Source organism: Heteronotia binoei, chromosome 5, assembly GCF_032191835.1.
Source record: "Heteronotia binoei isolate CCM8104 ecotype False Entrance Well chromosome 5, APGP_CSIRO_Hbin_v1, whole genome shotgun sequence".
Lineage (NCBI taxonomy): Eukaryota > Metazoa > Chordata > Lepidosauria > Squamata > Gekkonidae > Heteronotia > Heteronotia binoei.
The window spans coordinates 83,775,280-83,801,383 of NC_083227.1; the positions used below are offsets into that span (position 1 = coordinate 83,775,280).

The window sequence follows — 26,104 nt, forward strand, 5'->3', positions numbered from 1 at the left end:
TGATTTTCTTCTCAGTCTTTATATTACTACTAGGAATAAGGCCCATTGTGGGGGGAAATATAATGGGCTGTAAAAAGAGTCTCTGGGCAAGTGCCCCCCAACCCTTGCTGTCTTCCCTCCCACCCAAGTGAAGGCATTCGCTTCCCACCCTTCACTTGAAGGGGAGCTGATCTCTGCCATCTGAGGAGCAGTTGTAATTCTGAGTGAGCTCCAGCCCTCATCTGGAGATTGGCAACAGTAGTTCCCCAGGAGATGGCTGGTTTGGAGAGTGGAGTCTATGGCACTCTACCTGTCTGAGGTCCGTCTCCAGGTTCCACCCCTCAAATCTCCAGGAATGTGCCGACCTGAAGTTGGCAACTGCTAAGTCACACTGGCTGTCACAGGGGGGCTGCTGATGAACAGGAGCAAACAGCCAGGCCTAGTTAAACCATGCCAGTCAGGTGGCATCAAGTCACCCAGAGGGTGCTGCCAGGCCTAGAGAACAGGGTTGTCAATCCCCAGTTGGGGGCAGGGGATCCCCTGGTGATTTAAAACATCACATCATCCATAAATCAAAAAAACAACATTCAAAACCTAACAAGATTACAACCTCAATTACAACAGGCAATTACTTTCAAAGCCCCTCCAATACAAACTTATTTTCAAGTTTAGCAAGGATGAGGCCAGTTATAATTCATGGCAGAAAGACATCAATAATATATGGGCAGAAATTGAAAATGCTCTTCCATAGGTTACCACCAGTCATATTGCAAACAGCACAGGTTCCTGTCACAAGACCACATGGGCAAAACCTGAGCTGATTCATGTAAATGGAGATTGTCCTTTGGACCAAAGCTTTTCAAGGCTTCAAAAGCTAAAAGGCAGAGCTTTCAATTGAGCCAGGAAATAAACTGGAGCTCACTGAAGTTGATAAAACACTGGTTCCTTGATACAAATTCCTGTTAGCATTCTGGCTGCAACATTTTGCATTTATTAATGTTTCTAGGTAGTCTTCAAATTTAGTCCAACATAAGAGTACTTTACAGTTGTCTAAACTGGATGTCAGTAGCATCTCAATAAGGAATGACACTAGAGGCCACCTCCCCTGCCTACCTCTCCTTGTGCCGCCACCACCACCCAGAAGCTGGAACAGTAAACATTCTCTCCTTGTTCCCCAGCAGCCTTTAAGCACATGCAGCAAGCCATGCATGTACAATAGGGGTTTCTGTTACACCTTGCTCCTTGCTGAAGGGCTATGGCTAGAGGTGAAGTAGTGGTAGTGATGGAAGCCCCAAATCTACCACCTTGAGGCTATTGCCTCACCTCATCTCAACGTAGAGCTGGCCATGCTTGATGTTGACAAAGAATGTGTGACAGTGGCCAGGTGAACCCCTTTTTGGTTCTGGATTGCTGAGTTCTTCATGAAGCCAGTAAAAGGGATAGAGAAACAGATTAAAAAGCAAGATAAGTCAAACACTTGCAGAAGAAATTCCCCTCTAGCAAGTGAAAGTACAGAGCAGACACAGTGGAAAGCTGGAGAGATGCAGGGGTGGGAGACTTACTACACTCAGACCTTATCGCCTCTAGAGCCTTTCTCGCCATCTTCTCCTGGTTCTCCCTGTGCAAGAAGAGAATGAGAAAGGTTATATGTGAACCTTAAAAGAAACAGGGTGAATCAGAGCTTCCTCTAGTTCATCATGGATACCAAACACTGGATTGGATCCCACGTACGAATATCATATCCACTAAAGAGCCTACCCTGTACAGTGTCCTTCATCTTCCACTAGCATTTCCATTTGCTGACGACCAGTGGTTTTCAATTAGCTCTTAAGCAAACAGAAGTGCTAGCAGAACAGGAAATATGCTCCACAGCAGAGGCTATCCAGCATACATTGAACTCATCTATGGGATTCACACCTTACTTTCCCTTCACCCATAATACTCAATGGACAACTAATACTGCCACATCAATCTCAGCAGCTACACCTGTGGCCATTCCTTGTGGCACTATTATTTACTGAAGTTATTTCAGAAAGACACCTCTATTAGCTTTGGTATCAAGCAAATACATTTATATTTAAATGAAGATTAAAAGACTACCAAGAACTATTTAAGAGGCTGTAGCCATACTGAACACCAGGAAATTTGAGAGAATTTACAATACAGATATCTCAGATTCTGTTATGATTTGCAGGGCTCTCTGGTTTGAGTAACAGGAAAATTAAATATTCAATCCTATAAATATCAATGAATAAAGATACAACTCATTTCACTCAGCACTGAAATCACTATCAGTAATCAGATGGGATTCTAGTGTCATAATCAACAATTAGAGAAATTTATAAGGAAGTGGCATACCTTCATCATGATTCACAATAGTTATGGTGAAATGCACAAAGCAACACTAAATGTTAACCTCAAGGGGCAGCATTCCAGAATGTACAGCTCTATCCCCACTTAAGGCACCTAAGGGTTTTACGGAATGTCTCCAGTTAATCAGCACCCTTTCTCCTGCAGTACCAAAGGTCACCCCATAAAATATGATGGGAAGCACAAGAAAAGGTGAAGCATCTGTCCACTAACCTTGTTTCCCTTGGGTCCTATAGATCCTCGTTCTCCAGGAAGCCCTGAGACGATCCCATCCATCATGTCTATCTGAAAATACACAAATGCATGAGACAACTAGAGTAGGGGATCTGTCTGTCTTACATACGCCTAGCAAATCTATGCATTCCCACCGGTGTTCCTAATACCATAATTAAAAGTCACATTAATCATTCTAGGATTTTCCTAAATAGTATATTAGTAGAGAGTAATGTGTTTAGCGAATACCCAGAATTAAAAGAATTGCATGGATGGAAAATGCATGATGACCATCTGGTTGCATCCCCTGAGCATTCCAGTATTCCACAATGCTTTATCCAACAGATATCACAAGCTTCTGCCACACCTAGAGAACATTTGTGAGGATGTTTGGAAACCCAGAAAGAATGTGAAATCCTATGATCTAGTGGAGATGCAGAAACTGCTATACCTAAACAGACTATCCTGATGTGACATATCTGTGGCGCAGAGTGGTAAAGCTGCAGTACCGCAGTCCTAAGCTCTGCTCACTACCTGAGTTCGATCCTGGTGGAAGCTGGGTTTAGGTAACCGGCTGGAGGTTGACTCAGCCTTCCATCCTTCCAAGGTCAGTAAAATGAGTACCCAACTTGCTGGGGAGAAAGTGTAGATGACTGAGGAAGGCAATGGCAAACCACCCCGTAAAAAGTCTGCCGTGAAAACTTTGTGAAAGCAACGTCACCCCAGAGTCGGACACGACTAGTGCTTGCACAGGGGACTACCTTCAACTTTACTTTTACCCCCACCCACATACCATATGATTGACATATTGCCCTGAAAGAGGAGAGGTTGTATTCACCATATGTTTCAGATTTCACCTATAACTAGGAGAGCATTGTGTTTGCTGAATCTGGCAGTATTTTTAGATTTCCACTTTCAGGTATCTATAATAATAGGAAATAATCCACAAAGGATAAGATGCTGGGCAGCAAGCAAATCCCCTCATGAAACTGAAGACGCTCAAGATACAGCTCAGTTGCAATGACTTTACACTGCATATGATTGTGGATCCAGCATCCAGAGAATACTGATCAAAGGGGATGGTCAGGAATGATCAACTCACCTTGGGTCCTGGTGGCCCTGGAGGGCCTTGTAAACCATCTCTACCCTGGGGACAAGAAATATAGCATAACGACCAAGGACATTAATGCTTTGTTAGAGATTCAATTACATTCACTCTCAATGAAATAAGACCACAGAGCATGAACACTTCAAAAGACATGGGAGGTGTGGGGAAGACTGGCTCCCTGGTAGTCTGCAAGAATATCTATACATGAAACACAGCCTGATGATTTTTTTAAAGTGTGGCCTTAGAACAGTGGCTTCTGACCTTTTTGGCACCAGGGACCAGTTTCATGGAAAACAATTTTTCCATGGACTGGTGGGGGAGGGGGTGCTGGAATTTTGCCACCCCAGGCTGCCCCCCACCCACGCCCCATCCCTGTCCCCCACAGGGGTCTTTAAATGAGGGATAGGCAAAGGTCACTGCCGCACTGCCCCTTCCGCCTGCCTGGGACCTGGGCGGATGAAATAAGTGGTGCTTTGGAGCAAGGCCACACTACCTCTTTTGTCCAACTGGGTCCTGCGTGGGCAAAAGGGGCAGTGGGGCTGCTCTGTCTCACTACGAGGCTGCCTCTCCTACGTGGGCAAAAGGGGAGGTGCAGCACCTCTGCCTCACTCCACGGCCCAGTTGCTAAAAGGGCATGGACCAGTATCAGTCCACAGACGGGGATTGGGGACCCTTGTCTTAGAATAGAGAGACTCAGAGTGGAAAAGGAGCAAGGAAAAAACGGAAAAGGGGATGTTTAACCCTTTTCATGTTTGCTTGTTTTTCCATTATGTTCTTGGGGAATTTGCAACACCCTGATATCCTAGAAATATATGGAAATACTTGAGGCCAATATTTTCAGGCTCCCAAGGCTGTTTTTTCCCCATTTCTCAGGGATCTCTGGCAATAGGAGGGAGGAGGGAGAGGCAGCTGCCCCAGGCTATAGGATCAGACATTAGAGGGAACTGAGATTCTAATTCTGTGGAAAGGGAAAGCCATGGGGTGGAACACACTAAGAGTAGGCATGGAAAAGGTTATGCATTCCCCCCCCTACACAAACACTTCATGATCTAAATTCCCTAGTCTGGAAGCTACTTTTCATGTTAAGAAGCAATATCATTTGTGTGTAACATGTAGTTGACCTCTGTAGATACTTTAATGCTGCAGTCCCTTTATTAACAAGTGCTTGAACACTGAATAGCCGCATAATGAAGAAACTCTACTGGTCAGATACTGAGAGAACATGCATCTGTTGAATTTTCATTACCAAATAACTGTTAAATATACAGAGGCCTCTGTGAGGAAATAAGCCAGCACACATAGTTAAAAGGGAAACACTGTCATCTTCTGAGATGCTTCCTCCATGTTGGCATAAAGACTAGTCTCCAGGAAGCTGTCCTACAAATTCCAGTGTCTTAGGAGTTTGGATCACTACCTGTGTGAATAATTACCTAAACTGTCAATACAGGAGTATCCGACTAACCTTGTGCAAATATTCTAGTATGATCTCTAAGCACCAAACTATATGTTTCATTAGAATTCCATTATTGAAACTTAAGACAAAGTTGGATCCAGGCTAAATCCACTAACAGAGAGATCTAATTTCACTAATTCCCTCAACCTGCAGCAAACCCCCAGTTTGTCCCTTATGCCATTCCTGAGGGTTCCCTATCTCTCAGGAGCAGCATTTGGGAGAGATCAATGGGTTGCAATACGGAGGTGAGAGGAAATTTCTGTTCGACTGATGTATATGCCTTCTGTTAGCAGAATATTTAGACTGGATCCAACTTATATAACGAGGCCCTAAAAAGTACCCATCAGGGAATATGGATTGGAGCCACAACACTAGGAAAGGGGGTATTAACCCGCCCCCATGCCATTTCCTCAATCAACAAGGAAGAAGGCATTTCCATCCACCAATCTTGGTATCCAGCTCTGCAAAACACCCTACAGACTATAAATTGCAGAAATTCACAGAACAACCAGTACATTCCACAGAACAATCAGCACAGTCAACAACCATCTTCCTTTTCTTCACACCCCTTCCAACCCTCCCAGCAATTAACACAAACCAATGGTCACATTCAACAGCCAGTTTCCTTATCACTACCCTTCCAGGAAGCCCCACCAAACAATGGGCACATCCACAAACCTATTGCCTTTTCACCACACCCTCTCCAGCCTAAAAATAGCAGCTCTCCAGCAGCCCTGGCCTCACTCAATGCACAGCAGCCAAGAAGGTCAGAGCGCCTGCTCCGGCTACAACGCCACTGAAGATGTTCTCCGCAGCCAAGAACGAAACGTCTGGAAGAAACACTTTCTCCAGTAGAACACGGCACTTGAGCCCGAAAGATTCTACAAACCCTAATGCTCCTTGGATTGCTTTGAGCATCAGTGCAAAAAGAAAAAGAAAGGCACAATATGAATACCTGTTTTTTTCCCCTTCTGGAGTCTTAAAGCAGCCTGAGGGTTATATTGCAAAAAGAGCATGCATGTATGCAAAGAATTAACTGCCTCCATTTACCCAGCATCACAACCCCAAGCAATATTTGCTCTCTAGGGCCAAATTAGGTTTTTAGAGTTTTAACCATGGAACTCATGTGATACACAGCCTGACCCCAACAGATGCCCGCATCATCAGTATTTCCAAGTCATACCATCTACGTGTATCAACTCAACAGCACCCAGAGAAGGGATTTCAGATGCTTTTGATAAAGTGAGATCTATAACCCAGCATACTAGCAAAATGTAACACTAAGACTGTAATCCAAGTAAATAATTGTGTGGGTTATGTAGTACACCTACCTGGTCTCCTCGCTCACCTTTCTCACCCCGATCACCCTTGAATTTAAAAAAAAGAAGTTAGAAAAATAAATGAACCCTTTTCTCAAGGCCCATTAAAACTGTATTTTATAATGAACAAAAATATTCCAGTTATGGAAGATATTAACACTAGGAACATATAGGTCTACTTTCTTTAAGGAAACTTAAAAGTAAAGCATTTTTAATTCATGAATGAGGAATAGCCGTTATGACAGGGTTTAATCTCCAAATTACATTAATATGTACACAGTATTACATACTATCACATATCAGCACACATAATAAAACTGGAAAATATGGTCAAATTATAAGTACAGGGTGTATCCACCTGAAGCCTTTGTGACTTTCCTCTCCTATTGCAGCTCATGGAGCACTCCCCTCTCTCCCCCACACATTTTTGCTTCTGGGACTCAGGAACAGCAAAAAGGGGGGCAGAAGGGGTCTGCAGTGGGAGCGGGAATCAAGGGAGACTGCCACCTACTCTTCTTTTTAAAATCAATGATATTCCATTACAGGAACTGCATGATTAGATACATAATACTGTACTATCATTCCTAAGAAGACATAGGTTAAGGAATAACTCCTTTGAAATTACTAATGAAAGGGTTGATAGGCAGCAATTTTCAAAAGAAATGTGAAAAATATTTATGCATTATGATTTTAGAGAACAGAAACAGATCTTGTCATTGACAGCCTAACTTAATATTAACTAATTTAAACAATATCTTTTGTAAGATCCAATTCCAATGGTACTTGATATCCTATAAGCTGAACCCATACATAACCCATCATTTGGAATACTGTGTACAATTCTGGTCACCGCATCTCAAAAAGGATATTATAGCATTGGAAAAAGCGCAGAAAAGGGCAACTAGAATGATTAAAGGGTTGGAACACTTTCCCTATGACGAAAGGTTAAAACGCTTGGGGCTCTTTAGCTTGGAGAAACGTCGACAGCGGGGTGACATGGTAGAGGTTTACAACATTATGCATGGGATGGAGAAAGTAGAGAAAGAAGTACTTTTCTCCCTTTCTCACAATATAAGAACTCATGGGCATTCAATGAAATTGCTGAGCAGTCAGGTTAAAACGGATAAAAGGAAGTACTTCTTCACCCAAAGGGTGATTAACATGCGGAATTCACTGCCACAGGAGGTGGTGGCGGCTACAAGCATAGCCAGCTTTAAGAGGGGGTAAGATAAAAATACGGAGCAGAGGTTCATAAGCAGCTATTAGCAACAGTATATATATATGTGTGTGTGTGTGTGTGTGTGTATATGTGTGTATATGTATGTATGTATATGTGTGTATATATATATATACACACACACACATATATTGGCCACTGTGTTGGACTGGATGGGTCATTGGCCTGATCCAACATGGCTTCTCTTATGTTCTTAGAGGTCTACTGCTGACCTTAGAGACAAGAACCTTATTATAGCAGCTAGAATGAATGTGTCTTTTTTACTGGAAAAGGTCAGAGACATATTCAGAATGACTCAGAAGGATGTAAGGTATTGCTATTATGTCAAGCAACCCTAGTTATTAAAAAGTGGAGAATGGTAATAATGAACAAGAATAAAATCAATTATATAATGTTTGGAATCCTGCAGAAAGCATCCACTAATGGAGGGATTTCCTCTAGCAGAGCAGAAATTTCTCACCTTCTCACCACCACGCCAGTTTGGTGTAGTGGTTAAGTGTGCGGACTCTTATCTGGGAGAACCGGGTTTGATTCCCCACTCAGCCACTTGCACCTGCTGGAATGGCCTTGGGTCAGCCATAGCTCTGGCAGAGGTTGTCCTTGAAAAGGCGGCTGCTGTGAGAGCCCTCTCCAGCCCCACCCACCTCACAGGGTGTCTGTTGTGGGGGAGGAAGGTAAAGGAGATTGTGAGCCGCTCTGAGACTCTTCGGAGTGGAGGGCGGGATATAAATCCAATATCATCATCATCATCATCTCCTTCTCCTCCTCCTCTTTTCCCATTGCACCCCCAAATATCTCCTGAAATGCTGCTCTTAGAGTACAGAGGATTTCCCAGAAATGCTTTGGGGGAGGAATCAGTGACCCCTCCCCTTCTGTCAGCAGAAACCGTCTGATTTTTAAAACTGTAATTTTAAAATGGACCACACTTTATGTATATTATATGTACAACTGTGATTGTATATCTTCCTGTTTTCATAATAGTTTTTTTTTTAAAAAAACAGGAGTGAGCTACTAACATGAATTATAACTTCCAACAACTGTACCTCTCTGACGAGTTCCTTTTCATTCCCTTAGAAACTCATTGATCAACAAAGCTTGAACAGAAGATGATTCTCATTCCTCATTTTTTGGATGCAAGGTATAAAAGGACTGAAACAAATTCTGCTAATGCCAGAGTGATTTTAGGATCTTTATCAGAATATAACTTTCCCAAAGACGAAAGGAGGCTAATCCATCAATAGTAGGAGGGGTCCAATGTAGACCCCTTTTTAAATATTGGGACAATAATCAACCGTCTCCATGAATCAGGCATTTGCCCACTGGAATTAATTTTAGTAAAAATTGGGGCCAAGACTGCGGCTCCCCACTGTGAATCAGCCTTGAGTAACTCATTGGAATAAGGTCAGAACCAGGGGCTTTTCTTAATTTTAATCCCTTAGTAAGACTTCCTTGATTTATACCTCACCTCTGCTGAGTTTCAGAGCTAATACTAGCAGCCTTCCCAAAGAACTTAAAAGCTGAATGCCATTTTATTGCTGCTGTGCTGCAAGTTTGCTGTTAGCCCCTTGTCTGATTTTGATACTTTTATATAATTGAATTTCTTTTTAAATTGTCCTGGGTTTTTAGAAAGTTGTGGTAGAACACTTTTTATATAAAAAAAATATGTAAATGGAAAACTCATGCCTGAAACTGTTCACAATTTTGTCCACAATTTTCCTAGAATATTCCTATTCATGAGTTACCCCCATTGGTCTATGCTCTGCCTCACATACATGTCAAGATTTTAGGATAACAGACACAAAATATGGTCACTGGAAGCAAAGACCACAATTACTTGCAGCCTGATATCTTCTTGACCACATATGGGCCATATCAATTAAGGGGCTTTTTAATATTTCCTATCCTTGATTTTTTATCTTTGACTCACCTTCTCTCCAGGCCTCCCAGCTTCTCCAAGTTCTCCAGCTCGGCCTGGTACTCCTGGAATTCCAGGTTTCCCAGGCTCTCCTGGTTGGCCTGGTGGCCCTTCTGGTCCCCGTTCTCCAATGGCTCGACCTACTGGGCCTTGTGGGCCTGGTGGACCTTGGTCTCCTTTATCTCCCCTTGGTCCTCTCTCTCCAGGGAATCCAATTACACCCTGCAAGGAACACAAGTTTGAGTAGGTTTCTCTGCAGAGAACATTCAGAGACATGTATATCCAATGTGTCAGTGCCAAATAATGCTGCTGTCTACTGAGTCTAATAACAGCAACAGAATCTGGTTCCTTCCTCTGTAAGGTTGTCAACCAGGCAAATGACAACAACTCATTTCTTTACTGATAATCAGAGACACCCCAAAAGATGGGGGTTCAATTTGGGTTTATTATAGTTCTTATTCTATTGTACTTTTCTGTTTCATGTTTACTCCACGAAGGCCTAAAATCTTATGAATTCAACACTTCTTCATGGAATTAAAAAACTTTGATTGCAAAATCAGTGAATTAGTTTCCTCAGAGTCTCTGCAGAGAATTTTTCCAAAAATAATAAAATAAAGTGGTTCAGGTAATGCCAATGCTAATTAGAATCCATTTTAATTCTACTTCAGATGAAGGCCCACTGACCCTGGGGTTAAGGAAGACCTTACATAAACTGATTACAGAGGTTAGGTTGCATACTATTTGTGTTAAGAGCATTCTGCAAGCTAGGCCAACAGAAAGGTTGTAGGGCTATAAGTAATTCTTGTGCAAGAACAGCTCTACTTCACCTCTTTGCCTGGAGGACCCCTTTCTCCTGGGTCCCCTCTGTCACCCTTTAGGACCCTTCGGCGGTCAGGCACAGGCAAGAATTGATCAGCGCTCCCATCATAGGCACCAGTGATCTCCCGCAGTAAGGAAATCTGTGGGAAAGGGAATTTGTTTACAGAAGAAGTGAAAAGAAGAATGTCTAGTCTCAGTCTACAACACATGCTGTCACAAGTACAGAATGCCTTCTACACCCTTTTAAGCCTCTAGAAATGGAGCAAGCTTTTTGCTCTGGATGACACATGAAACCCAATGTCTACCTGTGAAGATGTTGGTGAGCTTGCAAACAAATATGGGGAGAGAGGAGTGAGGGTTGTACAGGACACAGGTGGGTAGCAATACCTATTATACCCAGTTCACAGTCTGAGACACTGAGAAGCAGCGCTGTAAGCCTACATGGTACAGTACTAACCATTATGGTGAAGCTGTTGGAACTTACTGGAAACAGAGCCAGAAGGAGCTCTGGGCAATGACATCACCACTCCAGATCCAAACATAAGCTGTGCTCTGGTATGGCTCGGCTCAAGTACAACCCTGCTTTTGAGAAGCAGCAAGGGTACCCTTATTGACCCTTACTTAACTGCCTACCCACGTTATCATTCATGTCTACAGAAGGTAAATAGCAGGAACTATTGACTATGCATACTCAGATAACTTATTTGTTTATTATTTATTTTACTTAGATCCCTTATTTTCTACTTTAAAAGTAAATCATCCTGTCCCTCGTAGTTTATTTAATCTCTCAGCTTCCTGACCAAGGCTTGGGTGGGTTTTTACTCAGATTCAGAATTTATCTCATAATTCCTCCTGGGAATCTTTTGATGTAGATGGGGAAAATGATGGAAAACTCTTTGAATGCTCTCTAGCCCCATAAAACTGTCATACTCCACACATCCAAGATTCTGGCATTCTGACACCTTCTGTGGACTCCATAGCAATCCCTCTTGGCCTTCAGCAACTCAGATGAAGATTCCAGTTTTCATTCAACTGCTTGCAGCACCCACAGAGGGGATCATGACAGACAGACATTGAAAAATATAGCCCAAATGTAAGCAAGCAAACACAGTTGCTAACTTATACCTTAATACCATAGGCGTCTAGGGCACGTTCAACATTCTACAAAAAAAAAGAAAGAAAGAGAAATAATCTCCAATAAGTAAAACAAGATCATTTAAAATAAATAACAAATAAAAGGTTTACTCTGTGCCTTCCAGGAAAACTGCCTATCTTTCCTGTTTGCCATCTTTGTTAATGAGAAACAGTCCAGTGGAGCACAACTAAGATATCAAGAAGTTAGAGCAAGAGCAACCTCTGCATGGGGAGTGGGGTTAACACAGTAAGGGAATCCACATGTAGGCTAGGGTCTTCCTCTATGCTAGCTGAATCCACACCGAATAAACTTCTGTGATACCTACATAAAACGTGCTCTCTCAGAGATGTAGGTCCAATTAAAATTACCAACAGAAAGCTGCACTGGCAGGAGGTGCTGCAATAAGTGGGATTTAGGTTAGGAATAGGACAGTGCGATATAGGTTACCATTCCACCAACTGCTACAGTCTAACCTTTATAGTGCTACCCACTATGGACTTCAAGTGGCAGAGACCAGCTATACTGCAAAAAAAATGCCTGCAGAGGAAATAGTTTCATTTTACACTAGCAGGCAAGTTGCACGTACACTTCAGGTGAAGACAATTCCTCCTGTATTTAGTGTCTACAACCAAGGTAATATGGAGGTAAGAAATTGTGTAACATACTTTTATTAGGCATTCAAGATTTAAAAAAATGTTACTGGTAACTCACTGGTATTGTTCCAGGTTCGCCTCGTTGTCCAGGATCCCCAGGTTTCCCCTAGTTAAAGTGAAGGGAGAAAAAGACAACCAAAATTACTGAGTTTCTCTAGCACTCTCAAGAAGCACAGGTAATGCAGCTTAGTTGTGTACCTTGGACAGAGTGGAAATCAATGAAAAGGTTGTAGAAAGACTTCAGATAACTTTCTATCTAGAGGCAAGTGGCATCAGCCCATTTTACATGCAGTAATTGGATTTCACTGTACATGTGGGGCATCCTCACGGGTCTCACAAAATCACTCCCCAGGCCAAGATAATGGTTTTTCTCAATGGTAAATGCAGAATGGTTCAGTACCAGTCTAAAAAAAGGCTTTGATGGACTCAAATTTATGTGTTCAGATTTTAATAGCTTCTAATTAGACTTCAGAAAATGCTCCAAAATATCTATCTTGAAATAAAGACCAAAAAAGTTATTACTATGCACATCAACAGCTCTTCTAAGCTTTTAAAAGTGCAGTCTGTTACAGCTGTGTATAAACTAATAATATTATAAAATACAAATCTTAATGGGCTTCCTCATTTCAACATTCCCAACTAGATTGCTGTATGAAATTAAAAATTGTATTATATATGCAAACACTGTTTGAAGGACATTTCTCAAAATTAGCTTCATGAGCAATTTTTGGCTTTTTTTGTTGTGCCATTTAGATTGTAAAGGTTTAATATTGTAAATACGGTAAATGTAACCTTAGATTGTATTTAGTTCTTTCTAGAAGATGATGCCCCTTGCTTCTGCTGTTTTAAAATGCCCATTCTAATGAAAGAATGTGGATAAAATCTTGGAATGTGCAATTGAGAGCATGGAAAACACACAGAAGAACTTTGAATATTTTGAAACAAATTCCACCAGTCCTGAAAATGTCCAGTAAACAGAGAACAAGAAGGTCTTCCCAGGCAGGCATCAGCAGTACACTCCAAAAAAAATCTGGCTCAAAAATGAAACTGCCTTTATTCTTTTACCTATGCTCGGAGCCATGAAGTCAGAATCTTCATGATTGGGCAGACAGTTCAAGCACTTCCTCTAAAATATCAGATCCTACTACCTGGAGCAGCTGCCTCTCTCCCTCCTCCCTGCTATTGCCAGAGATCCCTGAGGATCCCTGAGAAATGGGAGAAAAGTAGACTTGGGAGCCTTAAAATAGTGGCCTTGAATATTCCCAGATATTTCTAGGGGTTTTTTTTGGAAATCAGTATTCTGGAATTCCAAATACTATTTTAGCTGACAGAAAATAACAGGAAGGGTGTTTTTTTTTGAGGGGGGGTATATTTTCAGACATGAAATATCTTGGGACAAATCTCTAGGTCATAGCATGTTCAGATTGCTACTCATTCTTGAAGCTCAGTACACAAACCTGAGCCAGTTATTCTGTCTCATCATAAGGTACTTTACAGGACTGAGAATAAAGTGGAGAAGCAGAGAATTATGTACACTGTTGAAGTGAACGCCTTGCACACAAAGTAATTTCCACCTACTGCCATTTTGCTTATTTCCCCCACTTTCCTTTCACTGACTACCATCCAATTTCCTTTCACTGAACACCATCCACACTTCAAATGTGAGATGGCTGCTGTGCTTATTATCTGTTCTTTCCAGTAATAAGAAATTTCCATCCACATTTTGTGGTTTACGCAGAAGTTACACTTATAAGATATGCAGTCCTCATGGAGACACGTGAGTAGCTGAACCAACAGGATCTTTGGAGATTTACATCTGATACAGATAGGGAATAGTATACAAAGACATGTTCTTGCCCAGTATCCTTCTCCTGAAGTGAAAAAAGAAAAAGATAGACGCTCTTAAATCTCCCTGTTGCTACTGAACAGGCAGAACTGGAAGTGGATGAGGCCTTCTTCCATCAGAAGGGATGACAGCCCTTGTCTAATGTAAAGATCCTTGTGTATGAATTGAATGGGAGGAATACCCCACACCAGAATACCCTTCTTCATCTATGAACAAGCAGGTAAATTCTGCACTATCCAATGCCTTGTGGTACTGATAGGTATTCACCTGTTCTCCTTTGGGTCCAGTGTCTCCTCTGTCACCCTGAAACAGAATGAGAAGTCAGGATTATGGAACTAACTGGGGAAATTTACCTCTGCCTCCAGATGAAAAATAGTTTGAATCCCAAGCACAGGGAACAATGAAACCTGCACTGTTGCTCAGAGGTGGTATTCTGAGATGTCTAAATCACAGCATGCTTCCTCCACCCTTATGATGGACATGTCCTAGCATGATACTATTCTATTCTATATCAACACAGTGAAGCCCTGCCCTGCCTTTCAAGGCTGAATCTTCATGTCCCAAAGATCTGGCAAACACTAATACCTTGCTGTCATTAACTTATGGTCTAGCCTTTTCTATATTTTAGTAGTCTGCTTAAAACAAATAAATTAAGAAGCAGTATGATGTAGTAGTAGTAATACCTTGCAGTAAGGGACAGGAATAGGTCAAGCTCTAACCAACTTTGTTTATCGCACAAAATTTGTCACAGACCTTGGAAAGGGAGGCTTTTCCTACCTTTTGTCCTGAAGTTCCAGGGAGACCTGGCATGCCCTATAAACAGCAAGACAAAAATGTTACCAAAACAGAGGCACTAAATAAGGGTAATAGATATGAGTTCTGCCCAAACTATCAGAATAAGAAGATAGGTTCATCATCAATGGCTATCAGCCATAGTAAGTAAAGTTGGCCATTTGTTGGTCCTCCAGGGCAACTGGCGGGCCATTGTGTGGAATAGTTTGTTGGAGTAAATGGACAACTAGTCTGATCTGGCAGAACTCATCTTATGTTCTCAGAAGTTTTTCATGTGTGTTTCTTACAAGATCTAATTCTCCTCTAAGCCCAGAAAGACAGTATAGAACTCAGGGCCCTGTGAAAAGCCAAAAGCAACCATAGGATCAGGTCCCAGCTCTGATTTTAGCTTCTTAGTACAGAAGCCTTCTACTTTTTTCTCTTTTTTTTCTGCCTCTGCTGAGAGTTAGTTTTGCTATCAGCTCAGCTTTCTACAAGAAGCAAAAAATAGCTTAAGAGGAGCCAAAATATGTTGTGTGGCTGGCTACATACCTGGCCTGGTGGACCCACTTGCCCAGGCACACCAGGAACACCTGGTGCCCCTGGTGCTCCTGGGGGCCCACTGCTCCCTCGTTCTCCTTTAATACCTTCCCGACCCTGCAAACAGAGAATGAATACAATTTAGTTATTAGATATAAGGAGCAGTCTTATTTATTACAAGCTTTACATTTGCGCATTTCCTCATGGCTTAAAAATCATAATTAAAAGAATCACAGCTTCAAACAAACAAAAATATCCCAAAAGATACCTGCAATTTATATTCCATTAGAAGCTTTGACAAAAAAAATGGCCCTGCAGCACTTCCTAAAAAATTTCTAAAGATTGTGCATCCCTTACCTCTTTAGCGAGTCTGTTCCATAAAAAGTGAGCAGTGCAATGGAGAAGGCACAGGATCTGGCTGAGACCACGCAGGCTACCTTAAATGAGGAAGAGCCAGTAGGTGGCAGCCTGACACCTGCTGTTGGTGAATGGGGATATATGGGAGGAGACTGCCCTTTAGAACTATGGGTCCTAGGCTGCAAAGGGCTTTAAAGGTCTTTACCAGCACCAAGTTGTTTTAAGGTAGGCAGGACATGTCCTCATCAGCTAGTCACAAAAATTTCTTAACAAGGGCAAACATAATCTTGGCCCTGGGGAGGGGCAAATATGCATTCCCTTTTAGGGAATCTAAAGAAACCCCAATGAAGTCAATAGACTGAATGGGAATGAGGCAGGATTTCTCATAATTTACCAAAAATCCAAGTGACTAAACAGTGTGCAGGGGCAAGCTCAAGTTGTTGACCAGCCTGCCTGGGGAGTCATTGATGAAGAGCCAACTATCCAGTAAGGGTACACTATACAACCTTTTAACCTCATATGAGCTATAACCTCTGCAACACACTTGGTAAATATTTCAGGTGCCACTGTGAGTGAAAAGGGGAGCAATGTGTACTCACAGGGGGTACCTGAATAGTTGAACCTCAAGTACTTCCTACTGTCCTCATGTACCGAGAGATATGGAAGTATGGTTCCTTTAAACCTAGTGTGGCGAACCACATGTTGACAGCCATAAAGGGCATCACCTCCTGTATGGATAACACCCTGAATTTTGGGACATTCAAATGTTTATTCAGGGATCTTAGGTCTAAGATGAGCCTTTTACCCCCGCTGTTTTTGCCAATGACAGAATATCTAGAAAAGAAGACCTTCAGTAAATTTAATTAAAAAAAAAAAACCAAAACAATTTGACTGTTCCTCAGGAGCAAGCTTTGTAATTGCCTCTTTTGGTAACAGAGAGGAAACTTCCTGCATTAGAAGAGGAGAGGATTTGTAGGATTGGGCCAGAGAGTATTCAAGCGGAGGCAATGATCTGAAATCCAAAAAATAACCTCTATTATGGATAACACTCAACCATCAACAGTAACTCAGCACCACTTATAAAAGAATTTTGATAACCCAGGGGTGGAATTTTAGCAGGAGCTTCTTTGCATATTAGGCTACACCCCCCTGATGTAGCCAGTCTTCCAAGAGCTTACAAAAAAGAGCCTTGTAAGCTCTTGGAGGATTGGCTACATCAGGCCTAGTGTGTCGCCTAATATGCAAAGGTGCTCCTGCTAAAATTCCACCCCTGTGATAACCTATCCAAAATTCAATGGTCAGAACCCAGTCAGGCAGATGGGGCACTTCTAGAGCACTGGTATCTAGAGGATTGGGAGGGGTTTCTTCCCTGTTGTCTGGGATTGCCTGAAGCCTTCCTGGAGGGACAGAGGGCCTGATACCTGTAGCCCTGTGCACAATAGGGCCTCAATTTGGGATGCCTGGCTCTGGGTATGTGTTGGGAAGTACCTTTGTTTAAAAGGTGTCAATGAAGTATGGGATATGCCCAGGTTTTTAGCCGCCAACTCGTTCTTCCTAATCCAAACCAAAACCACATCACTTTGGTCATTGAATTGGTCTCGACCTTCAAAAGGGAGATCCTCTATTTTGGTTCTTGTATCCAGTGGAAGAACTGAGGATATCCCTGCATGATATTGCCAGAGCCAATTGCCCTGCTGTTTCCTTAGCTTTTGCCCTTCTGCAATGAGGACCTTAGCCACACTCTGCTTATCAATAAGCAGCAACTCAAGAAACTGTGACACATTTTCCCATACCAATGTTAGCCACTCTCAGTTCCATAGCCCCAGAGGAGTAGGTCAAGTTTTCTGCCCTCTTTACTGAGGGGGAATGAAAGGCTTCCAGTTCTTCCCTTGGCTGGTAAGACCTCTGAGGCTATGGAGTTTGCTTGAGGATGGTGAAACAAGTAGTCACAGCCTTCTTCCCTGATCCTATAGACGTTTTCCAGGAGATAAGCTGCTCTAAGACACTGGGTGAAGGGTGGGGTATAAATCCAATCTCTTTTTCTTCTTCTTTGACAATGCTGGTGTCGAGGCCAGCTTAACTTAGACGGCTAAAGCTATGCCATGTATCCCTTGCAACAGTGGAAGTGTCATAATGTCTGAGTCAGGGCTGTAAAAAACCTTCATTACAGAGGTGAACAGTTGCAGCTCTAAAGCATTAAACTCCAGACCCAGTGCTTTTGCCATTTGGATCAGTTGCTCCAAATACATCCTCTGTTGGAGTGGGAGCTGACTAGTCAATGACCATATCATCAGGAGATGGCATTCAAGTGCTCTCTGAACCCGCTTCTGAAATCTGGTAGAGTGCATCCTCTGAGTCATAAACATGATGAGGGAATCTCCATCAGAGTGGAATTGGTCCTGGTGGTCCCATCTGGATTTTGTGGCATATTTTACAGGTTGCCATGGGTATGGAGCCTGAGGGGATGCCCACTGTGTCCACTGCAGTGGCCTCATGGATGGAAATGGGCCCCATGGATTTTGCTGAGACAGTCAGTGATTTGGTGGTCCTTTGTCTTGTAACGCAGGAGGAATCTTGAAGACCTCATCTTCCAAAGAATCTTGGGACTTTGATAGCCTTCTCAATGACTAGGGCATCTTTGGACACAAAAATGAGTTGACATCAAGTCCCAATGGCAAACTGAAGATCATCAGTATTGATGCTCAGCCCCGATGAGAAACCAATTGTCAGGGTTGGGGCATGGAGGACTGATGTCCAGATCACATGATGTGATAGTATCACTGTACTCTGCTTTGGTAAGACCTCACCTGGAGTATCGTGTTCAGTTTTGGGCACCACATTTTAAGAAGGATATAGACAAGCTGGAACGGGTCGAGAGGAGGGCAACGGAGATGGTGAGGTGTCTGAAGACCAAGTCCTATGAGGAAAGGTTGAAGGAGCTGGGGATGTTCAGCCTGGAGAGGAGGCGGCTGAGAGGTGATATGATCACTATCTTCAAGTACTGTCATATAGAGGATGGTATGGAATTGTTTTCTGTGGCCCCAGAAGGTAGGACCAGAACCAGTGGGTTGAAATTAAATCAAAAGAATTTCCGTCTCAACATTAGGAAGAACTTCCTGACTGTTAGAGCGGTTCCTCAGTGGAACAGCCTTACTCGGGAGGTGGTGGGCTCTCCTTCTTTGAAGGTTTTTACACATAGGCTAGATGGTCATCTGACAGCGATGAAGATCCTGTGAATTTAGGGGGAGGTGTTTGTGAGTTTCCTGCATTGTGCAGGGGGCTGGACTAAATGACCCTGGAGGTCCCTTCCAGCTCTATGATTCTATGATGACCTCAAGCAGGCAAGCTACAATTCTGTGGAGATGGCTGATTCCAACAGGAGCTTGAATTAGGCTGATGCAACGGTGATCAGGCTAGACTGCCGAGTGAGTGTTTTGGCTCTGTCTTTAGCCTTCTCCAGAAGCTGTTCCAATGCCAGTCTTGGAGCAGAGACATGAGATTGCAGCTCCAAGAAGAAGGGTGTTGATACTGAAGCCACCTAATGGGCCCTTTCACCTTTATCTGTTTGGGCCTGTTTTTCCCCACAGGAGTCTGGGTTGTCCAGAGCTTTCCCCCAAAGCATGGCTTTAAGTCTTGCCACTTTCCCCTTGTGTGCTTTAGGAGTAAGGTGTCTACAAGTTGGGCACATGACTGTATTGTAGCCCTCTCCCAGAAACAGGAAGCATGAGGAATTATCATTTTTGGCCATTTTTGCTCTGTACTCCCCACACTTCTTAAATAGAGTCATCCTACCAATTAGTGGGTGAAACCCTTCACTGTTCTGTGTGGGAAAACCTCGTTGTTTTATTCCTGAGGTCGCATGAAGCAGCAGCTTAGAAGCACATCCTCTCCTCACAGAGGCAAGAACAGAACTAAGGGAAGGAGTGCTTGCCCCACCTCTGCCATGTGACCTTTTGGGCAGGAAAAGGGACCTATACAAACAGAGGGGAGGGCGTGCTCTCCAGAGCCTAGAAACTTCTTCAGAAAAGCTTGGAAGCTCTTCTCTATGGCTGGCCTGCCATCATGCAGTCCCCATGTGGGACTGCACAGAAGCCATAATGATGACTGTGCGTTTTCATCTTTTTCTATAAGCTTGCTCAGACTGAGGCTTGTATAGATGCTTTTTATTTTTCTTGTAATTTGAATGCTTGAAGCCTAATCTCTGTGCCCATACACCTCTTTGTCTGATTCAACCACACTTTACAACCAGCAATAAAGGGGAAAGGGCCCTGCATTAGCTAAAACAATGGGAGATACTGCAAATACATGGAGCATTTAAATGGCAAAGAGGGCTAGAAGTAATAATCCTTCTATAGCACCAGTCTTCAAGATTAGTTGGTGGCAGTAGTTAATACCCAGAACAAAGCTAGACAAACCCTCCGGGATTGTGGGGAAGGAAAGGTGCCACACCACTGAGCGGAAACCCTCCACATTCCTGGAACCCTGGGAATGGGGTTTCCAAGCTAGTTTCCTCACAGTTCATTTAGGGCATTGTTGATTTTTCCCTCAGTTAATAAAACCACTGTGATTTGAAGTGCTGTGTGTAACATAGTGGACCAAGTGGCATCAGCACCTATTGAATAGCTTGAGCTGCATTGCCATTTCCACAGAGAACAGCCGTACCAGCTAAAATCCCAGAAAGATATGCAACTCATTCCTATGCATGGTAATTCAGAAACCAATTTCACTGAGTTCCATTTGTCATATACCCACATAAGCATGCAGGGAACCATAGACTTATTTATATGACAGGACAAGGTTATGTTATCACCTTGGATCTATTTTAGATAAGAAAAGAAAGGAGAAATAAGCAAGAACATCAGAAGGCTTGGTAACAAGACTTGCAAATGATACCCTACTGGCTCTTTGCTCAGAAATCTTTGGTTTCTAATAATCCTATGACACAAGAAATCTGGCTCTGATAGAGAAAAGCAGCCTTGTTGCTGTATGTTAAACATGCACATCATCCCATCCTTCTCATGTGCCAAGATAAGGTCTCTATGGAGACTAGGGAGAAGGAGTGTGTTTTCTGTATCTGTGAGAGGAGGGTAGCAGCCTAAAAGTGAGTTAAATTTAGGTATTTTAGGGCAGCAGTACTTACATCTTTGCCAGGCTCTCCACCTTCACCTTTATCCCCCTGATTGAAATGGGGAAGAAATATTAAAAGTACATCAGTGTATAATGGACAAAACTGAGCTATTCTTGCTCCATTCGCCTTCCCTTGTTCCCTTTCCCTTCCATGCACTGCTGCAAGCTACACTGATATCCCAAAGGGCAGTCTGATCAAAAGCAGGGAAGTTACTAAGCAGGCATCCAGTCTGCTAAATTTTCTGTTAAAGCCACTTCTGGACATTTCATCACTGACAAAAAAATGTCAAAATGATATCCACAGAGTGTTCCTTTTAAGATGACACCCAAAAGATGACATTAAATGCAAGAAAATCATCAGCCCTCTGCCTGAAGCAACTACAACATCAGGCATCATGATGAGGCCACCCCTCCCACCTGCCAGGCTACAAGAACACTGGTCAAGAGATGAAGTCTAGCTAACACAGTGGAGGAGTATACAGGACATTTACCTTCCTGCCATCTTCTCCTGGTGTCCCATCTTCGCCCTGAAGAATAAAACAGCACAATCATATTAGCATTCTAAGACCTACTTACAGGCATGTGCTCTAATCTCTAATTTGTTCATTTGCTATGAGATCTAATGAAAATCTGGAATGTTTTAATTGCCACCACTTCCTTCTCTAGTGCAGTCCCTTGCTTCTCAAGGCCCAAGTCCCACTTCTCCAGTGTGCAGGAGGAGTCAGATTCACTACTTACATTCTTCCCATTCATCCCAGGTTTTCCATCTTCACCAGGCTTACCCTGAGAATGAAATACAAGCTGTTAGCTAGTTTTTCCTAAACTACACAGAGCAACTACATCATCATAACCATTAGAAAACAATTCAACTAGAATTTGGAGCAGCAGATGAAGCAACACCCGAATGCTAGAGTAGTCCCCACACAATATATGGCAGGGCAATTCGTAGGAAGTGGTTCTCACTAAATCAGATGAGTGACTTTGCATTCCACTACCTAGGAACTGAGACAATGAATTCCTTAAAATCACCTCATGAATTCCTAAACTAGAATCTGAATTCAGGTTACTCTAGCCAAATGTTCATTCTGACCCTGACTTTCATCCTCAGGTTAAAAAACAAAGGTTTTGGTTTTTGAAGGAGAAGAAAACAACAATTATCTAAAAAGTATTAAAGCAGCTGTGAGCCCAAATATCTAGAGCCTTGCAAAATCCTTACCTGTACATTTTAGTGCCATGACTTTAATATGCAGATGTGAGCCTGCTGAGCACAGATGTACTCAGGGCAATCTTCCAGCACAGTGCCCTTTACTTTTTCATTGGTTCTCTGTCAACATGTGATCATGTTTCACAATGCAGAGGTCTTCATGAGGCCCATGGTGATGTCAGAACTAGGGTTTTGCACATCACAACCTTCTTGCTTTCAGAGGAAGAATACACCTTGTGACACCCTTTTCCACCTCTTTCCTCTCTGGAAAGCTAGCAACAAAGCAGCTCCAACCTTAAATGCACCAGTTATCAGCTCTCTTTACAAAGAGCAGATCCACCTATAAACTTACTGCTTCATGCAAAATGGGCATTTAGAGAGGGGAGCGGAACAAAAATCAATGAAAATCGTTTTAGAGGAATAAGTGTTCATGTGTGATCAGAAATCATCCCCATAGTACGATATTGATAGTGGATACCAAACAGCCACAATACTCACAGGCAACCCTGGAGGCCCTGGCAAGCCCATTGCTCCAGGAGGACCCTGTTCACCACGCAGGCCAGACAGTCCCTGCAAACAAATAAACAAAAGTGAAGACCCCAGCTTGGACAGCAGAGTAAAGAACTATCCCATCTCTTCTTAGAATATGGTAGAGTCTATTGACACAGAAAAGAAAACATTCTTCAGAACAGGCAAGTCAGATGGACAGCTCAATTCCATGTAAAGCAGAGAGCCAGAGGCAACATGGACCATCATCATATTTAGGGGGTTCAAAGGCCAACCGAAGACGTAAAGGATTTTTGCATTCAGTGCAAGTCTCAAGAAGCACAGGCCAGAAAAATGAACAAGGGCTGTCCAGGAGGTTAAGAAGGAAAAGCAGGGGGGAAATTATCAATATTTTACACTGAGGTGTCAGCTTTCAAGCAATATCCCACTACAAAAACAGGGGTGTAGGAAGGACCATCAGTGTCTGAGCCCCATACTCATGTGCTCATACTTACATCTCTGCCTGGGTCACCCTGTTTTCCTGGGTCACCCTAGAACAAAAAGAAATAAACTGCAGATATGATTAAGAATAAGGGCAAAGCTCTATGCTGCTTGTCTACATTATATTAATAAAGTTTCTATGAGGTGATATCCCCTAATTTCACGGCAACGTAATAAGAAACTCTGTATTTCTCAGCAGAATATTATGCAGATGGATAATAACTGGGAACTTGAGACAAATGGACCAGACTTGTGCAGCTCTAGTTACCTAATAACAAGGTCACTGCAGTCAACAGTTTACAAAGAACAACACTACTATTTCATCAACAAGTTAAATAAACTTTGTAGTACCTTGGTGCATTTGGTCTACATACTTGTGGTATCAGAGAACAATGATGGACAGGTGAACCCCAATGGCAATGGGATAGTTGTAGAACCCAGTGGGCTCAGGATCCAGTATGAGTGAAATGCTGCCATCTCAGCCTTTTCTACCTAGAATCTTAAGACACCTACAGAAGCTTACAGGCAAGAATTATCCCATATCATTGACCTTTATCTGGTGTAACTAATTCTGGTTGAAACCCTCCCTTCCAAATTCTGCATCTACAAGACACACAACACTGACTGTGATGCCACAGAAACAAAGCTCCTTTCTTACCACAGAAGTTGAATCAAGTTTTATAATGGCCCAACATATGTAGGGATGGGCACAAACTGGCTCATGAACTAAAGATCATGACGGATTTTGACGGAAAGATCATGCTTTCCAAAGTCACGTTCACAGCATGTTACCACTAGGCCCAAACTTCTCACAAACTTTCAAGCTGTTTATGGAGGTTCCTGCCAATTTGTGAGGGGAGACATTTCCAGACAGATTGTCTCCAGTCAATCAAAATGTTTAACAACTTGGAAGGCATGTAGAGGAGCATCCGGTGAAGGTTCTCAATGACTCTGATGTCTCTAGCTTGCACAGAATCTTTTCTATACAATCTTCAACCTCAGTCATTTTGACAGCCACAGGTTCAAGAGTATATATAATGGATCCTGCAAAAGCTAGAGACACCAAACTCACAGAGGATCTCCAGCTGACACTCCTCTATCTACCCTCCAAGGTTGATGATTGGATTGGATTTACAGGGTCCAAGTTATGGCCCCTCAAAGAAGATGCTCCCAGGAAAATGCTTTCTGGAGAAATGACAGTAATTTCCCCAGAAAGCACTTTCCTTGGGGCATCTTCTTTGGGCAGCTGTAACTCAGTCCTGGTAAATCCAATCCTCACCAAACATGGGGGGCAGGTAGAGGAGAGTCAGTTGGAGCTCCTCTGTGAGTTTGGGGTCTCTAGCATACTGGGGGGGGGCATTCTACTACCTCACACATCGAACCAGTTCATGAGGCAGCTAAAAATTCACTATGGTCCATGGTTTGCAAATGGGCACATCACAAACCAAACTACGTTTTCCTGGTTTGTGCCCACCCCTAAACATATGTGATCAAGACAGAAAAATTCCTTAGGACTATGTAAGGACACACAATGAACTATGTTAGAGGTAACAGAACTAGGTCAAATGTTGGTCCAATTAAAACTAAGAGCCTTGTGTAGAAGTATGAAAATCTGCAAGGTTCAGAGAACATCATGGAACAACTATGCTCTCTTTTGCTTCCACTTAGTTAAACATCTGTTCTGGGTAAATTAGCAGATATGTTACTAAAGACAGAATTATAGGAAAAGCTTTTTATCCAGCACTTGATTATCCAGAATGCCCAGTTATCTAGCACTGCCTGATGGGCAAGTTCTTCCTGCCACCAGCCACCAGACCCCTCAGGCATGTATTCCTACTTCTCCAGACAGACAGCCTGATACCTCTTCCCATTGTTGGACTTCTGACAGCTGATGGGTGCTACCAGGGGATGGCATCCTTGAGTGCCCCTCATTCTACTCCAGGCTGTTGGGAGCCAACTCTCAGGCAGCTGGCCTGCTTGTCTGCGTGCTGGGTAGAATGACTCCATGGTCTGGGGAGAAGAGTCCCACCAGATATGGGGTCTGTCACCATGCCATTTCCAATATAGTGGAGTTTGGTCAATACAGTGACTGCCTGCTGTATGAGACAGGATGCTGGGCTAAACATGTGATCCAGTAGGGCACATATTATGTTGCTTTAGTTTTGCTCCGCCCATTTCCATCATTGGTACTAATGTTTTTTTTCTTTTATCAATATATATGGGTATGCAACTTTAATCAATGCATATGAATTGAATGTACTTATGAGCACCAGCATAAATTGCTCTTAAAAACACTATCACAGGGGTGGCCAAATTGCAGCTCAGGAGCCACAGGTGGCTTTCACACATATTGTGTGGCTCTCAAAGCCCCATCACCTTGTCAGCCAGCTTGGAGAAGAAGGCATTTGTCTCTTTAAATCACTTCTCCAAGACAGCTAGAGAATGCATTTAAAGTTGCTTTCTTTCCACCTCTTCCTCCTCAATCTTCCTTCCTTCCTGCTCTCAAACATCCTACATTCATGTCTTACAGCTCTCAAATGTCTGACGTTTATTCTATGTGGCACATGTTAAGCAAGCTGAGTCACCCCTGCACTATCCTATTTTGTATTTTTTTATTATTATTATTCTTTGAGACCATAACAGCAACCACCACCTTTATGGACATTAATAAATAAGGAAATAAGTACTCAAATCACTGTGTGATGTCTTGGCAACAGCTCTCCAGAACAGTTCTTTCTGCATTCTAAAGCAGTGACATCATGATTTAACTGCAGCTGCTTACCATTTACCTGTTTACTGGTCTTTTCACAAAGCCTTACACTTACCCTTTGTCCTGCAGGCCCAGTTTGCCCAGGTTTTCCATCTACCCCATTCCGACCATCCAGTCCTGGAGGGCCTCGATCACCCTAAAAAAGAATTGAAAGACATGTGAATCATTTGAGCTCTACATTTGATGTGAGCACTTGGGAGTTGAACAGTGCAGTGTAAATTCCAAAACCCACTATAATGACCCTAAGCCCTATACTTCATCTGACAGTTCCATAGTCCCCATCAGGGCTAAAACAAGTAAC

At 42.7% G+C, this 26,104-nt stretch overlaps 1 protein-coding gene across 1 annotated transcript in view; it reads right to left on the reverse strand.

The window, feature by feature from the left end:
* The window catches only part of LOC132572013 (collagen alpha-1(VII) chain-like), a 96,703-nt gene that overhangs the window by 67,399 nt on the left and 3,200 nt on the right, over positions 1-26,104 (reverse strand). Inside the window, exons 4-21 of the mRNA XM_060238804.1 lie at positions 25,859-25,939; positions 23,048-23,083; positions 22,545-22,616; positions 21,581-21,625; positions 21,334-21,369; positions 20,856-20,891; positions 15,371-15,475; positions 14,825-14,860; positions 14,229-14,350; positions 13,936-14,017; positions 12,260-12,307; positions 11,539-11,574; positions 10,422-10,553; positions 9,607-9,816; positions 6,455-6,490; positions 3,665-3,709; positions 2,563-2,634; positions 1,553-1,597 (exon numbers count right to left, since the gene is read on the reverse strand). Of these exons, the coding sequence (XP_060094787.1) occupies positions 1,553-1,597; positions 2,563-2,634; positions 3,665-3,709; positions 6,455-6,490; positions 9,607-9,816; positions 10,422-10,553; positions 11,539-11,574; positions 12,260-12,307; positions 13,936-14,017; positions 14,229-14,350; positions 14,825-14,860; positions 15,371-15,475; positions 20,856-20,891; positions 21,334-21,369; positions 21,581-21,625; positions 22,545-22,616; positions 23,048-23,083; positions 25,859-25,939 (1,275 nt within the window). The remainder of the gene's footprint in view (positions 1-1,552; positions 1,598-2,562; positions 2,635-3,664; positions 3,710-6,454; positions 6,491-9,606; positions 9,817-10,421; positions 10,554-11,538; positions 11,575-12,259; positions 12,308-13,935; positions 14,018-14,228; positions 14,351-14,824; positions 14,861-15,370; positions 15,476-20,855; positions 20,892-21,333; positions 21,370-21,580; positions 21,626-22,544; positions 22,617-23,047; positions 23,084-25,858; positions 25,940-26,104) is intronic.